This window comes from Talpa europaea, assembly GCF_964194135.1.
Source record: "Talpa europaea genome assembly, chromosome: 4".
NCBI lineage: Eukaryota > Metazoa > Chordata > Mammalia > Eulipotyphla > Talpidae > Talpa > Talpa europaea.
In genome coordinates, this window is record NC_140070.1 from 4,528,381 (window position 1) to 4,545,728 (window position 17,348).

The following is a 17,348-nucleotide window of genomic DNA, read 5'->3' on the forward strand; positions in this document are numbered from 1 at the left end:
CTTCTCGCCGCTCTGAGGCTGGCAGTCCTGGAGCAGGGTGCTGGTGGGGCTAGTCTCATGAGGGCCTGCTCCCTGCTTTGCCGATGGCATCTTCTCCCTGCGTCCTCATGTGGCAGAGAGAACAAGCTTCTACCAACCTTCTAGTAAGAGCAGGAACCCCATCGTGGGGCCCAGCCCTAAGACCTCATCTGAACCTAACCCCCTTCCAAATGTGCTGGTAATCCCGCCTGCAAACACCATCACCCTGGGAGGTGAGGCGCCAACAAATGAGTTTTGGGGGTGGCAGAAAAGCCCCCCGTCTGTAACATCATGTGTCTGATTAAGTGGTAGCTCTAAACTGGAAACTGAGATGGGCGGCTTTGAGTTAGGGCAGGGACGATGGGTGGCCAAGGGAGGCTTGGGGACCACAGATGGGGCCAGCTTTTCCCCACCAGGCCGCACTGTGTGAGGTGGGGTGGTCCTGTGATGGACAGAGGCGGGCGGAGGTGGGCATGCGTAGCGTGGGGCAGCTGGAGAGGATAACACCCCCAGGCAGGAAGGCGGCTTGCTGGGCTGACAAAGAACAGGGGCCTGTGTTTATTTATCCTCTGGGGAGCGATGCCCCTGAGATGCCGGGAGCCCTGCCTGCAGTCACCCTGGCCAGCGTCCGCTAGGGCTGGCTGAGACAAAGCAGGACATATGTCCAGCTCCCCCAGGAGAGGGCGGGAGGAGAGGAGAAAGCGGGTGGAGAGAGGAGAGACGCCCCGTGTGGGCACAGCTGGGTGGTGCTCTGCCAGTTGTTTTCCAAAGTGTTATCTTAGCCCCTTTTCCAGACAAGCAAATTAGCATGTTAGAGGAAACTGTAATGACAGAAGCCTCTGCTTGCTGCGGAGTCAGAGCTCCTAAACAAACACATTGCCTGTGAGTATCAAACAACAGGGAACTGGAAAATCAAGGAGAGCAAAATGCATCTCATTCGGCACGTTGCTGGGCGCCCCTCAACACCTGCCTGATTTCTGGTGGGTCCGGGGCCCAGGCCGGGGCTTTCACGCGGGGACAGCATCGTAGACAGACGTGGAGAAGCAAAAGGAAGACATGAAAGCAGCAAGTGCACATGGCGGTTCTGCATTTTTGGAACCGTGCCACCGTGTGGACCCCACCGGGGTCCTTCTCAGTCGCATCCACTGAGCAGACGCAGCTAGGTGGGGGGAGGGTCTGAATTTCGGGAGTGTCCCATGGAAGGACAAGTGCCTGGCATGCTTGCAGGGGCTGGCAGCAGTTCGAGCATGGGGAGGCAGGCGAAAGAAGATACAGAGCTGAAGTAGAAAATTCCATCCAAGGACAAAGCCAAACCTGGAAAGGGAGGGCTGGCAGGGGTCAGGAAGAGCAGGTGGGAGGGGCCCCCTAGGAGAGTCTCAGGCTGGGAAGCGGGCCTGGACACAGCGTCCTCAGACAATGTCCCGAACAGCAAAGCCATTTCTCCGTCAGCCGAGCCTTCTGGAACCTGCTTGCACGGGATCTCTCCTGTCGAGCACTGGCCTCCATCTGCAGAAGGTCACTCACGAGTGTGAGTCAATGTCAGGCTCACACATGGCCTGAAAGGCCCCCGAAAGCAAGGACTGCACTGGTGTTGTTGGGGCATGGTGATCCCCCAGGCCATAAGCAGCATGGCGCCAGGTACGTGAGGGCATCCAGCAGGTATTTGTGGAATGGATGACGGAACTAGTCAGGATTCTCTCACTAGCGCGCTCACCCACGTCATGCTTCAGCCACCATCTAGTGGCAGACCTCCCTCACATGTCTTTCTCCAGCCCGGTTCTTTCCTCCAGAATCTTGTAACCAACAGTCAATCTTCTCCTAGGAAAATGTTTAATCAGCTCAGTCTCACGGGACAGGTGCCAAGGCTGAACTTGCGAAGGCCCCACTCCCCAACCCGTTTCTCCACCACTGTGGGGAGCGGGACCCTGTCCACCTGCTCCAGGGCTGTGCTCGGGAAAACCTCTCTTCCTATTCCAGCATCTCCCGTCCCTCACCAGGGTCTATTTTCATCCCCAGCATTCTCTGGTTACAATCACTTCTCCCGCAGACCATGGTGGTTAAGATCACAGGCCCAGGAGGCAGGTTGACTGGGTCAGCCTCCACCACTTGTTAGTTTTTGCCTAATTCCTCTGAAAGACCTCAGAGTCTTCAACATAAAATAGAGATAATAAAAGGTAATAGGGGCGTTTTTGAGAATTCAGTAATATAATACATACGACGTGCTTTCAAAAGCGCTGGCTACTGTCATTGCCACTACACCATCATCACTGTCACCATCGGCTTCGTCTCCGACATTGTTGTCACCATCACCACCGCCCTCGTGGCCACCAGCATCATTACCGTCACCATCCCCACCCCCATCAGTGCCACCAGCATCATTGTCACCACCATCGTCACCATCATCATCGTCACCATCATCTTCATCACCATTATTATTGTCATCATCACCGCTGCCCTCACGGCCTCCGTCGCCATCATTGTAATCACCGTTGGCCTCATCACAATCCTACTTCAAGCTCCCATGCGCCCTCATCTGCATCACTGCCACAGTCACGAACATCTTCCACGTCCTCTCTTGCCTTCCTCCTGTTTTCCACCATGTCACTCAAGGGAGCTTTTAAAAACACAATCTCGGGCCTCCCCGGTGGCGCAGCGGTTGAGCGCTGGGTTGTGAGGCTGCCCACAGCCTCTGCAGCGCTGGTTCGATCCCTGGCCGCCGGGGCAAGGGTCCCACATGGCGTGCGGACCTGTCCTGCCGCCCGCTGCTCCCCTCAGCAGTGTCCTTCGGTCCTTCTGCCTGCTCTGCTCCCCGCTCTGGCTCTGGTGAATTCTCTCACCCTCCCGCGCTTCTGACTGTACCCAGTGCTTGTATAGATAAATGAATAAATCTTTGGGAAAAAAAACCCACAATCTCATGGCATTCCACTACTCATGTTTAGAATATAGTGGTGGCTTCCCGTAGGGGACGGCCGACAGCCTCGGGCATCCTTTAGCTTCAAAGAGCACGCGCCTGCCCGCTTCTGGCCCCGCGCACATGTTCTTCTCTCCGCCCGTGACACGGCCCCGCGTGCCTTCTCGTCTGTCCTTCCCTTTAGGGTCGAAATCTCTCCGAAATGCTGGTCATACTCACTGCCTCCAGCCCACGGCACGCGGCCCACCCCTCCCTCACGTCTTCTGAAACTGCCCGCAGATCACATGGCACCTGTGGTCAAGGCCAATGTACCTATTTTCAGCCCATCCGACTTGGCCTTTCTGACTGTCTGACACTGTTAACCACCCTTTCCTCAAAGTTTCCTCGCCTCTGACTCCTCTGCCTCTTCTCTGGCTTCCTTCATCTTTCCTAGATGACTCTTCTCTTCCTTTTATTCACCCGGTTGCTCTCAGCCCCTTGGAAGCGGATCTCCGAGTCAGAGCTCCTATTTTCCTGCCTTACTGCCCGGAGCTATTCCGACCTGTCTGCACGGCGTTCACTGCATAACGACTCCCCACTTGTCTCTTGGTCCTCTCTCCCTCTCGCTCCTCCATGGGCGCGTTTCGTAAGCAATTGCAGAGCACGCGGGTAGCTGGAGTCCCAGAGCACGTCCTGCCCCCCGTGTGTCATGAATGGCGCCCACACCCATTCAGGGGCCCTCGCTCGAGCCTGAGTCATCCTTGGCCCCTTCCTTGCCCTCCCTCCCCCATCTAGTTAATCATCAGATTCTGCTGACTCTGCCCCCTGAGATGCGCTCGGCTGTGCTGACGCGTCTTTGCTCCCCACACCTGGTCCCGGGCCAGACCTGACGCCTTCTTCCCTCCCACGCCGTGGCTCAGCTTCCTAACCCAGCCCCTTCGACCACCTGCTTACTCCTTTCTCCAGTCCTGTTTGCAATGTCAGGGGCTGGGGAAAACAGCTCCTCACGTGATTTCCAGAGAACTGGTGATCCGACTTTAACAAAAAGCGGTTCTTAAGCAAGTCAGAAGTGGCTCACTGTGGCCTCTGAGTCCCTTTCTTCGGGAGCTGCCACGCCTAGCAGCATAGTTAGGGTTCCGAGAAGTCCTGCTGCCGAGATCTCTGCTTATACTGTTAACCACTTCCCAGACATCTTTGACCATAAAACCCCTTCTCGAGGACAGACTCCCTAGCAGCTTGCAGAACACCATGACCGCCTCTTTTCTCTATTTGAAAATACGACAGATACGTGGACACACACCCACGGAACACAATATGAGCTGGATCTATGGACCCTTAGAAACCCTCGGAGATCGGATGATAGCCCAACACCCTCTGCAATCAATAGCTCCTGTGATGGAGCTCTAAGGATATTCTGGGCGCTCCTCATCTGTTCTAATTCTTCAAACAAAGCCGCAGGTGGGCGTGGGCCTCTCGAGGAGTCTAAGCCAGGCCACCTAAGGGTGGGTCTAAGGTCATATAACCCATAGGGTGGAGCAGTCTCTGCCTTATAGGCATCTTTAAAGTTGCAGCTATTTGCAGTGAGCAGGTGGCTGTTTGCCTGCGGGAGAGACTGGAAACCATCAACTTTCTTTTCTGCTCTGACTTGAGATTCCTTTCTAAATAGACCCGCGCTCCAGCCAAACTCATCTCACTGTCCAGCGGCTTCTCAGCCTTTGTCCCTGCTGTGACCTCCCCCAGGAAAGATCCTGCCTGCCTAGGGGGGGGCCTTCACATCTACTCCCCCTTCAGGGTCCCTCTTCATTCTAAGGCCAAGGGCTACTTCCTCATCTGGACCAACCTCTGGTTTTTTTTTTTTTTTTTTTTTTTTTTGCTCAAAAAGGTAGAGAGATTCCCCTGAACTTGCAATCAGGTTAACTTCTTCTTCTTTTTTTTTTTTTTAAGATTTATTTATTTATTTATAGGAGCACTGGATACAGTCAGAAGCGCGGGAGACTGAGACAATTCACCAGAGCCAGAGGGGAGAGTAGAGCAGGCAGATTGACTAGGTGCACTGCTGAGGGGAGCAGTGGGCGTGGCAGGAGAGGTCTGCGCGCCATGTGGGACACTTGCCCGGCAGCCGGGGATTGAACTGGCGCTGCAGAGGCTGTGGGTAGCCTCACAACCCAGCACTCAACCACTGCGCCACGGGGGAGGCCCACAATCAGGTTAACTTCTGAAAGTGGATACCCCAGTGGATGGTATCGCCCAGCAGCAAAAATGATCCCCCCAAAGGTAGCAAACAAAGATCAGGAAGCGGATGGCTAAGAAGGGGGAACAACACCCCCCACCTCCGCTGAAGGCGCCCAGAGCTGCTTACACTCTGGACATAACTGTGCTCGCGAATCTGGAAGCACAAGATGACCACACAGGCCCTAATCAGATTAGCTGCAGGAAACAGAGCGAGTCACCAAACCATAATCAATGGTGACAGGTGACCAAGACACGAGGTAATCAATTACATTCTGCTCTGGGGGCAGGGTCACCGGTGCTGCGCCAGACAGGAGGCAGCTGAGGGCACAGACGCCAAGAGGCACCAGCAGACCCGCCGACCAGAGAGACGCTGGCTGAGTTCGGGGGACGCTGACTTTCAGGACAACAGAGGGATGCCGATGACAGATCAGCGCTAGTTTGTCCAGCTTTCTCAGACCTAGAGGGTTTCTTCAAATTACAAACCCGCCAAGGGAACTTCTGTGAAACCACCCGCTTTCCTAGCCATCACCACACAGGACCTTTCCGGGTGGCAGAAAGGGATGTCCTTGTTGACTCCAGCTCCTTGTCACGGAGCTGTCGGGAGGGATCAGCAGGTAACCTACGCCGCAGGCTTGATCCAGGAAGCACATCCAATTGCTCAACAAACATAGGCGTTTAGATGAGCCCGTGTAAGGAACCTGCCGGTCAGCTCAGCTGGTTAGCGCTTGGGGCTAAGAAAGTCAGTCACTGCACCTGCTTCTGGTGACACTCTCTGCTGTCGGCACATTTGGTGACCTGGCTTCCTGGTGTCCAGGTGCCCCGGTGACTGTGAGCACCTGGACCTGCAAAACAAACCCCATGACCCTGAATGAGAGTGGACCAGCTGGGTGTCGCCTAGGGGAGGGTGTGGCGCCGCCCAGCTGCTCCAGGGCATCACATGTCCTTTGTCACCTTCCGGCAGCCTCGCTAAGAACCCCGCAAACGCCCTACACCCTCCTGGCTCTATCTTCAATGAGTCATGTGTGTCCTCGGCCTCTAATTGGAGAGTAAGCTCTTGCAGGTGGGGATTTTCTGGCCCTTGCAGAACCTCCAATGTCATCATTATTTACCTAGATGAGATGAGCTGCATCAGAGACCAAATAAAGGACCTGGGGTTCAGAGGAAGGCATCATTGCAGCCCCCCAGGTGGTGGAGAAGTGGGCTGCAGGCTGAAGGAGGCCCAGGGCTGCAGATTGAGGGTGCCCGGGGCACCCATGGGAGGGCTGCCAGGCTGCAGGGCGGAGGGGAAGCTGGACATGGCCTCATGGCCGCACTTACCCGGACCTCGGTGTGCACCGTGCATTTGACCAACTTGAAGTTCTTCCCAGGGTTGAAGCTGTTGCTGTAGAAGCAGACCTTGAGGATCCGCACGTCCTCCTTCTCCACGTCCACTGGCACCACCACCATGGGCTCTGGGGGGCCTTCAGGCCGGAGTAGCGTGCCCACCTTCACTCGGCTCAGGGGCTCGGACACCCCAGACATCCTCTCAGACAGCAGCTAAGTCCGGCACATCGCAGTCCTGCAGGGTTGGCAGAGAGACACCCCGGAGTAAGCCCCGTGGGACAAGCACCCCCCAAATTCCGAGTCTTATGGAAACCCCACTTCCCTAGCCCCCAGCTCCCCTTGACAACATCTGGTTTTCTTGACAGGAGGAAGCTGAAGCCCAAAGGAGCAGTTGACAGAAACATCTGGACCTAGAGCCCCCAGGCCGTGTGCATCCCATTGAGAAGCCCCTCCTCTCCCCCATGCTCCTCCCACGCCGCTCCCGGGAAAGGGCCCACACTCTGCAAACAGCTGTGAGAAGAGGCGGCCGCAGCACGGTTCCAAGGCACAGCTGAGCAGGGACAGCCAAGAGCAAGATAGCAGAAAATAGCAGGAGAGGAGCAGAGCCAGGCAGGGCCAGCAGGAACAGACTTGGAGACTGGGCATCCGGGCAGGCATCAGACTGGGAAAGGTGGGAAAGCGCCCAGGAGGGGCCTGTATGCCCCCACCCTCAGCTGCCATGGGCCCCAGCTCTCTGGGTAGAGGGCCTCGTCCCCCAAGAGCTCACACAGCATTTCATTCATTGCCCAGAGGAGAATTCAAGAGAAACAGCGCTCGAGCCACCCAGCTGGGGAGGCTGCTGTGCTGCAGGAAGGGCGTGCCAGGCTCTTAGGGGAATAGCCAGGCCTGAGAGCCCCGTTTGAGGCACACACTGACTACACGAATCACAGGAATTTTTAGTCACCCTGAACCTCAGCAAAGGGGCCGTGGGCTCTGGGTCTAAAGCAGGGGTGCCTGCCTGGAGGGGGCAATGGAAGTCTTATCTCCAGACCGGTGCTATCCACTTGGCTCCACATTGGAATCCCCTGGAAGCTTTGAGGAAACCCTAAATCCAGGTCCCGTTTGAGGTTGCCACTCGTTGGTTGGTGGAGAGACTCGGCATTGGTATTTTTAAGTTTCCAAGGATTTTTTTTTTTATCCTTCAGCCTGGGTTCCAAACCACCAGACTAAGCTCAGCTCTCATACTGAAACCACTCTCACAGAAAAGCATCCCCTGCTGACAAGACACGGGGGTTTTAGGGGGGCAGTGCTAGACCAGGAGCAGGACGGTGGACTCAGTGGTCAGCATACAAATGTAGCGACAATAATTCAGAAGGGGGATCGAAGAGCGTGCTCTGGTGCAGGAAGGAAGGTGCAGGCAGCCCCTCACTTCATGAGCCACTCCTTGCAAAAGCCCACGTGCATCCTGAGGGCAGGTCGTGTCTGTGAGGACGAGAAGGAGCAGGGCAAGCCCAGCCATTAGGTCAGGGCAGACAGACCCCAGAGCCCACAGAGACAGCCCAATTTGGGTCACGACAGATGGGTAAGGAATATCCGGCCTGCTTTTATTTCAAAGACCAGTGTATATATTCTAGAAGCATCCATGCCATTTTTTAACAGACATCTGCAGAATAAGTCCAATGTGCTGATACCCTGCTGAGAACTGGGCATGGATCTCAGAGCCCCCAGACCCTCAATGAGGAATCCAGAGGATATAGCTTGAGAGGCTAAGGCGAACGCTCGCAGGAGAGGGGGACCGGCCCCCCCGGCACTTTGAACCTGTGCAGCTGCAGCCAATGGCACCGCACAGGGGACCCAGTGAAACTCCCAAGAGGATGTGAACACGTGCCGAGGACGTGGAGCAGCAGGAAGCCTGTCCGTGCAGCCACGGCCACCAAGAAAGACATGGGCAGTTTCTTAGGGAATGGAACATGCTCTTACCACTGTTGCTGGGAACCTGCATCTGCTTTAAAGAATAAAGCTGTAATAAATACGTGAGCCTCATGGACACCTCAAAACAAAAGGCTAGAAGAAATAAATTAGAAACTGAAAGTGGAATCCAAAACAACACAAAGGTAGCCAAGGTCCGGGAGCAGGAAACAAAAGCACAGAGACAAGCAGCCAAAACACCCAGAAAAGAAACGGCCCGATGGCCCTAAATACTACTTTATCCATCATTTCCCTAAATGCCAACTGTCCGAACTCACCCAGCAAAAGGTACAGAGCAGCTGGGTGGATTGAAAGAAAATATAAATTCTATTGGAAAATGAGAAGCTGGGGTGTGGGGGGACAGTCACCCCCTTACTCAGCCTGACGGGACCCTGCCAGGCCCCGACAGAAGAGAAATCCAATATTCTGGTCGCGCGGGGCACCCTCCCCGCACACGGATGCAGGCGTCACTACCATGCCCGGAGGACACGGGTCTTGTCCCCGTGCCTGTGCAGGCTTCATCTCAGCGGCCGGTGAGGCACAGCTGCAATATTTCAGCAAAGTCAGCTCGGTCACTCAGGCCCCACGGTCGCCTTACGCCTGACTCTAGACTCCCAAAGAAGCAGTTTTAAAGCTTTTCGAGAAAGGTGGGGCCTCCCTTGTGGTGCAAGGGGTTAAGTCTCAGCACTATGAAGCTATCCACAGCCACTGTAGCCTGAGTTTGATCCCTGGCCAGGGAGCTACCCACATGGCGCAGCAGACCTCTCCTGTCTCCCCGCTGCTCTCCTCAGCAGTGGATTTCAGTGGATTCGCCTGTTCTGTTCCCCGCTCTGTCTCTGGTGAATCCTCTCACCCCCTGCACCTCTGGCCTGCACCCTGGCTCTTGTATGCATGAACAAATAAAGCTTAAAAAAAAAAGGTTTGCAAGAAAGGTGACACTGAGCCTGGGCGATGGGGAGATGGCTCTGCCTGTTTACAGATGGAAAGTGTACCCCAGAGGGTTTAAGTCATGTGGGCAGAGATCAACGGTGGGGATGAGAGCCCTGGGGTCCCGAGGAGATGGACTCCGAGTCCAGACCTCTCCCTCTCCCAGCAGCCTGCAGTTGTCACACACCCAGGGCGCGAGGAAAGGTATCCACCCAGCAAGGAGCATCCCCTGTCTGCAGGGAGCCCCCGGCCCCACTGTGTGGATGGTGTCACCCCGTCCAAGCTAGGACATGGCCCTGAGGGGCCTGGAGGGATCAGATGTCCAGTCAAAGACCCTGGCCCCGAAAGGCGATGCCCACACCTCCACCCAACAAGGCAACTCACTCAAGAGTCCCTGAAGCTCCTGTCGAGCAGTTCGCCAAGAACTGCCCGGGGGTTCCTCAAACGTCTCCCACAGAGCAACGAGAGGTGTGATATGAGGAGGGCTCCAGCGTCTTCAAGAGTGAGGCTTCACCCCCCTGCAGGCTGTGCTCTCGGGCCGGTCCCGCTCACTTTCTGAACCTTGGGGGAGCCCTTCCCTCTCCTGACCTCATTTCCTTCACCCGTGAAGTGAAGTGCTGCCCGCCCCATCCTGCTTACAGAGGGGTGTGAGGGTGAAGTGCAGAAACATAAGGAAAAGCTCCTTGTACGCGACACAGTGGACAAAGGCCGTGCCGCGGCGGCTACTACCAGCCGTGCTCGGAAACCTCGTCTGATCCGAGTCCCACCCCCCGTCTTGTTCCTCCCCCTTCCTGCCAGTCACCGTCCAGAAAACAGCACGAGAAAGTTCTGATGGGCCACTTCTGCCAGGTTCTGCAGCTGCTTTTGAGGTGCCCACCTCCATCATGGACGCCAAGGCAGACAGAGCTCCTGGCTCCACTGTGGAGCCCGCCGAAGCCCCGGACCGTGCAGCTGGCGCTTCTCACTGGCCGCCTGTCTCTGGCTTTTGATAATCACACGATCCTTTGAGGCCCAGCGTGTGAGCCCAAGGCCCTGCCCTTCCTCCAGTCCAGCCCGGGGCCCTTCCCTCACCCCCGGCCCCAGCCTCCAGCTCCTCCAGCCCATCAAGGGGAGCAGGCCCGCGGGGCGAGTGACCCCTGGCTCTGGGCCACGGTGGGCTCCAGCTCGCCTGCCAACCCCCAGGGCTGCCCAAGTCAGAGTCGAAGAATAACAAACACCAGGAAACGGGTTCCAATTTAAACAGGAAAGGTTTTGATTGACTATAAGAACATCTTGGCCCAGACCTGCCGAAGGTCCTGAGGGAGGAGGCTGTTCAGTCCTGAGTCCTTAAGATTCTTCAGGAAGAAAATAAACGACACTCTTCCTGAATGCAAGACACCCACCTGCCTGAGGGGAGGGGCTGGAGCAGGACTGAGTCCCTGCAGGACCCCTGGGCTGTCACGGTGCCCAGGGCTGACTTCCCGGCGTGCGGGAGGGAGACGCCAGGGCTTCAGGGGAAGGTCACAGGAAGACGCGGCCTGGGCTGGAAGACCATGCAGGGTGATCTTATGTCTCACTGAACACAAACTGCGGCCAGGGAGTTTATACAAGGGGTGTGCTTCTCTAGAAGATTCTGCAAGACAGGAGTGTTCCCCTGAGACCACACAGAGGAAACTGAGGCCCAGAGCGGGGCCCTGGCCAGGTCATCCCAGTGGCCAGTGAGCCTGAGCAACCTCAGGATGTCAGAGGCATCTCCATCCTTCTTCCCGGACAACCTCATGCTTCTGGTCTGGATGGGCCCCCGTCCGCACTCCCTTGCAGCAGCGGACACTTCTCCTGGGACAGGGGCTCTGCCTGGGGGCTCGGCTCCCAGCTGCTGTCTGCTTCCCTGTCAGCGACTGGGTTAGAGGGTTAAGGGGCTTTCTCCAGGCTCAGGGGCTGGGTCTGGGCCACCACGCCGGCTCTGACGCTGGGACATATGGAGGGGTGTGGGTGTCAGTGTGCTGCAACTCTCCAGGAGGGCCTGCAGGCCTGCAGTGAGGGTTTCCTGTGTCCATGGCAAAGCAGGAAAAACAGGGTCCCGTGAGGCTTCAGCACAAAGCCCCGTGTTCTGGCAGGAGGGCCGCCTTCCACGCCGGCCTTCTGTTTTTCTCCCTTTGGGGGGTCCCGGTGCTCATTCGCTTATGAAATGCAGGTCATCTTTGGCAGCTGACTATGGAGGGTGGCCTCTCGGGAAGCAGATGTGAAATCTCTGTCACCCCAACTTCAGAGATGGGCAGCTGTGGCGCTGAGCCCCTGCAGGCTCACCAGTCACTGGGATGACCTGCGCAGGACCCTGCTCTGGGCCTCATTTTCCTCCGTGTGGTCTCAGGGGAACAGGACTGTCCTACAGAATCTTCTGGAGAAGCACGCCATCTATGTAAACTCCTGGCACGTGCGTGTTTTAAATGCCCATGACCTGGTGGAAGAATTGAACCCAATACCAATCCCACTTGTCAAAACCCAAACCGGCCTTCTCAGCTCAGGATGAAGGGTCTCCAGGAGACCGAGGCGGTCTTTCCAGCAACACCTCCTTCCTCCCTGCACCCGCCCGCTGCGAGGTCACCCTCTCACCCACTCTGCACACACAGAGGCCTGGTCTGTGCCGAGAACGCCCGAGAGTGGACGGAAGCCCACAGAGACGGCCAGCACCAGCCCTGAGGATCCACAGAAACCAGAATGTCATGAGCAGCACACTTTATTTCCACTCTGTCTCTGACTCACTTCCTCTTACCGTTTCCACATCAACAAAATGGGGAACACAGGCCTTTCTCTGCAGAGGCCTCTTGGGCCAGCCACTTAAGTAATTGGCAACGACCTGGCTGTCTCAGGGAGCCAGGCCTGCCTTTCTGGGCAAGCAGCCTCCGCGGGCTCCATGCAGCACCCCCCTCCCAGGCCTGGCCCTTTCAGCCCCCAGCTCCCCGGAGCCAGCATTCTGCCCACCCCATGGTTTGGTTAATCCCTTCCTCTCTGCTCCAACCGCCTCCCCCCTCATCACCTTGCAGAGGAAGGAACCAGAAAGGGTGTGATTATTACCAGCTAGAATTCAATGTAATTCAAAAACCGTTTCTGGAACCTGTGCCACGTTTCCAGCCAGCACCTCCGCCAGCATCACCCACTCAGGATCATTCTGTTATGGGCACCTGCAGACCTGGCTGGCACCCAGGGCCGGAGGGGGGACAGGGGCGCAGTGCCCTGGCCTCCCGGCAAGGGAGCCTCTGCCATCCTGGCCCCTCAAGGCCTTTGGTTCCTGGGCTGGGAAGGTTTTCTCTCGGGCTCGGACACTTCCCGACCTTTCGAAAATTCACTCTCCTGCTTTCCCCTTGTCGGGTCATGACAGCCGCGCTGTCTCCCTCCCTCCCTTTCTGCTGCTGTCTCCTTACTGCTCCTCCTCTCTCTTCCTACGTCCCGTCCCGGGGGCCGTTCCAGGCACTGATGACACGAAGGTGAACAGAAAAGGGACGAGGGCCCCGTCCAACAGAGACTCACAGCCCAGTAAAAAGGAGAAAGAAAATGAAACAGCCACAGCACCACACGGGGTCCAATAACGGGGTTCTGAGCTGGGTCCTGGAGGGTCACTGAAGAGGCCCAGCAAGATGGAAAAGGCACACGTGCTGCACGGCGGGCGAGGAGGGTGGTGTGGACTGGCGGGAAATGAGGCGAGAGGTGGCAAATGCCAAGGGACTAGAGTCCCACTCTAGAAGGTTAATCCTGGCCGTGGGGTGAGGCCCAGGCATGAGCTGGGAGGCGGGGGGTGGGGAGCAGTGACATGGCCCGGGACGTGTTTCAATTGCCGAGCCAGGAAAGATGAACCAATGTGCAGCTTTGCCCATTTATCTGGTGTCAATGCCCCCCTCCTGGCTGATTTCAAGCTGCCCGTGTGACCTCTGCGGGAGAAACGGCTGCTGTCAGCTTGGGCGCAGGGGGTGGTTCCAGCCCTCGTCTGGGAAGTGCACCCCCAGCCTTGGTGCTCCCTCCAAGACTCACCTGCTGCTCTCCAGTCTCCCCAGCCTCTACCTCTCACCCCAAAACTAAATTCTTCTCCTGCTTCTCCACTGAGCCATGAGCTCAGCCTCTCCCTCCCCCCTACCCCGCCCGCCGCCTTCCATGCCAGCAAGTCCCAGCAAGTCCCAGCCCCTGCGTGGCTGTTGAGCAGGGATATCTGGGACCATGACCGGTCGATGCTACATTTGGGGATTTGGGTCCTTCCCCATTTTCTTCAGGAGGAGGCTGGATGACAAGTACATGAATTCCCAACCCGCCCAATTCCTGGCTCTCCCTGGGACAGCAGATCTTATGCTCTCTGAGCTGCTGTTTTAATTGGCCCCTGCACATGCCTTCAGTCCAGCACTCAGGAATTCATGGTTATGGAGGAGCACCCGGCTGGGCACAGGACTGGGGGAGAGTGTCACTTCCATGGCAGGCCAGGCAGGACCCCAAAATATGCACCACCTGGGAGGACGCACCAAGCCCAACAAAACGCAGCTTGTGAAGTGGGAAAACGTGCAGCTCCCCACCGGGATTTAAACATGAAGACTCTCCCCCGGTCCAGGACGAGGGAGATGTGGTTTAGCAACAGCGTAGATTAAAACAATGGGATTTAAGCGCCGTGTTATTCACCGCACCACCGTGTAGGGGCCACTAGGAAACCCCTAAAGAAGGATGGCGCAGCCGGCCAGGCCCTGTGGCCAGAGAGGCTGAGGCCTAGGGTGAGAGCAGCCGACGCTCTGAGTGCCTGGGAACCCTGCCCCAGAGTGCAGGCCCCAAAGCCAGAGCCAGAAGGGACTCCCAGAAAGTGAGGGCACAGTTGTTGGTTTCAAAGGGTCTCAGAGCTGCCGGTCAAAGGATGGACCCAAATCCTCATCCGGTCAAGGTTAAAAAAACACAAGAGCTGCAGACAGGAGGGAGGAGGGGCTTTACCCTGCAGACCCCGGCTGCACACCCCAGCCCAGTGTTTGCAGCTGGCCATCTTGCTGGAATCTCCCAGGGCAAGCGTCACCCCCCTTCAGAGGGTGAGGGAAGGCGCCCGGCAGCGCGCCAGTGGCCACTCTGGTGAAGGACAGAGGTAGGATGAGAACTTGGATTTTCTGCAGCTGAGCCCCCCGCCCTGGACTTTGTCTCCACGTGTCAAGGTTATTTCTGTGCCGACTCAGATGAAGACTGATTCCCTCGTGCTCTGCCCTTCCACACTGCCCGTCGGGTCAAGTCATGCGACCCCCAAGAGGAACTCCTGCCTTTTGGTACGTCTGTCCTGCCATGTCAGTGCCTACATTATCTTTACATTTCATAAAACGGGGTGGGGGGAGGGAGAATGGGCCATAAGAGGAAAATGCAAGAGCTCTTTTGCAGCCGGAAAGTGCAAACTCAGGCCCAAAAGTGCAGGTGTTGTCCGCCTCACCTACGACCACCTAGAAAACTGTGAACACGTCCTCTTGAACAGGTTTTTCCACCTGCCAATCTCCAACCTGCTGCTCTTCACAAATCCAGGAGACGCTAGGAATTTGCTGTATGTAAACAGATACCAGCCATGAAACACGACGGTGCCCCCATCTGTACGCTGAGCAACCAGCTTTCATTTGAACGCAATTTGGATAAAACAGTCATTAAGATACCCCGGCAAGCCAAGAGGATGCCACCTGTGTGCAAAAAACCTGGGGAAAGTAAAAATAGACGGACAAATCCTCGGCAGTTAAACATGCTCATGAAAACAAACTTAAGGTGCTGCTGTCAACCTACCGAACAAGCCGCGATGCCCAGAAATAAGAACAGATTCTGTTTATGGACTTGGAGCAAAATGGGCACAAGTGTCAGTTGACTCAGACCTGGCTTTCTGAAGAGCAAGCGAGTTCAGTGTCGCCACACGGCTGGACTGGCCACCCGACGCTGCGGCGCGCACCCCACAGCCACATGGGGGAGGGCGCGGGTCGTTTGCATGAACATATTCATAGCCGGACTATTTATAACAGAGACGCTGACTTCAGAACAGAACATTCAGGGAAATGCTAGGGGGGACCCTAGAAGAGCAGAACAGATCAACTCCATTATAAAAATAGCAGTGGCAAAACATGAAAACATTCCTGTTAGCATGTTGGGTGCCGGGGAACGGAGTCCACCTTCCGAGCGCAGCGGCGTGGAAGTGCACGTCCACTCCGAATGACGGGCAGTTCCCCTATCCCCAGTGTGCGCACTGCTAGTGCTCACTGTTGTGTTGGGTAAATGCAAAAAGTGAGTAAGTCACTTCCTCCAGGACTCGAGAGGGCCCTCCTCCTGGCTCCTCCCCCGTGGGCCCTGCTCTGCGGTCCCCAGAGCAGTCTTCTTACCCCAGAGCCAGACTAGGGGGCAAACAGGCCCCTGCAATCCGGATTTCTGGGTCCTCTCCCAAATCAGGATTCGGGGTGAACAGGGAGGAGAGAGAGGACCACGAAGGTGACAGGGAACGCGGGGCGGTGACATGTGATCCCCCACCCACATGGCCTTCCCAGAGGCCGGAGTGCCCTGAGCCTGGCCGGGGCGGGGGTGGGGGGGGTGGGATTCTTTGCCACCTGAGACCTTGATTCCCTCCCCAGCCCTGAGTCCCCAAGCATCTCTGTCTCCATTCCTCCGCCCAGCCCTGACGCCTCCAAGCTTCCTGTCTGAGAAATAAACACCTGTTAACACAAAGTGCTTCCAGCCCAGCCCTGGGGCAGACATCGCAGGCTTGATGAGCCCTGGGTCCTGGCAACACCCAGGAGGTGAGCAGAGTCAGCAGCCACCACGGGGGGAGGCTGAGCAGAGTGACACCAGGGCCACACAGAGAGTGGCCTCCGGGCACAGACACCCCCAGGGAGATGTCCATCGGGGCTCTGGGTTCTCATGGTGAGAAAAGTGGGCTGTCAGACCTGAAATGTGGCCTCCAAGGGGGCCTGGCCCCAGGGTGCTGCTCCCGCTGTGTGCACACCCACACAAGCCCCTTTCGGGGTGCATTGTGATGAAGAGTCTCCCTGGACAGCTGCCATCAGGATCCTCCCAGACTCTGCTCCATCTCCTGTCAGGGTCCAGCAAGTCAGCGCCTCCTACCTTCTACCCTGACCCCCTTCTACCTGGCCCTATTCCTCGCCCCACCAGCCCTAGGAGCGACTCGACCACCCTGGCCTGCCTTCAGCAGGAAGCCTAGAAAGCCGGTTCAGAAAATAACAGCCTCCCAGCAACTTTCCATCAGCTGACCCCCAACCCGGCCCCTTGGCTAGAGCCCCCACTTTTCCTTGTTTTCTTTCTCTCCCTGCAAAGCCCCATTGAAATCATTCCCCTGCCTTTCATTCTTCAACCAGTGTGAATAATTTTCTTTAACGACTCGTACATTCATGAGAACTGAGCCTGCGTAGAGTGTGCGGTTATGTGCACACACATGCCCTGGGCCCGGCGGGCGGATGGAGACCTCTGGGGCTGGGTCCAGCGTCCATCCTTCCTCAGCATCCCCAGGGACCGGCTGCACACCCAGGGGGCGCTGGGAAACACTGCTCGGCCCCCCACCAGGAGACCTGCCTTTCAGAGGCAGAGATGGGGGGACCCTGGTGTATCAATAGATCTCAGTGAGTTACAGGGTCACTGTGGGTGTTGCTCAGCTTATTTCAGAACAAGGGGGAGGTTTCTTTTTCAGTTTCTCATTGTTACCCAAGTCTCTGATTGGGAAATGAACAGAAAGTGGAGAAATAGGTGGTTTCGGCCATTCTGAGCTCAGGCTATTTGGGGGAACTCTTTAAACACGTGGTCTTGGTACTTTCAAAGGAGGGACACCCTGAGGGCAGTGGCAAGAAACCCCCAGCCTGTGGGTCTCCTGTGCAGTTTTCCCAAACAGGACTCAAGTGACAATAGGGGTTTTTTGTCCTCTGGTCAGAAAAATAAAACACAACGGGAAACCCCGACCAAGGGCTTCCTGCACCTGAAAAAGCAGCAAAATCACATTATCCTTTTGAAAGAGTTACGGAAGAGAAAGGGCTGATGGCCCCAGAGACAG

General features: G+C 56.6%; 1 protein-coding gene across 2 annotated transcripts in view; it reads right to left on the reverse strand.

Moving 5' to 3' along the window:
- The window catches only part of PTK2B (protein tyrosine kinase 2 beta), a gene marked incomplete at both ends in the record, with an annotated part of 47,621 nt that extends 40,960 nt beyond the window's left edge, over window positions 1-6,661 (reverse strand). For both annotated transcript variants that reach the window (XM_084232552.1, XM_084232551.1), the window contains one exon: window positions 6,458-6,661. In XM_084232552.1, coding sequence (XP_084088678.1) covers window positions 6,458-6,661 — 204 coding nt within the window. The remainder of the gene's footprint in view (window positions 1-6,457) is intronic.
- Window positions 6,662-17,348: the final 10,687 nt, after the last annotated feature.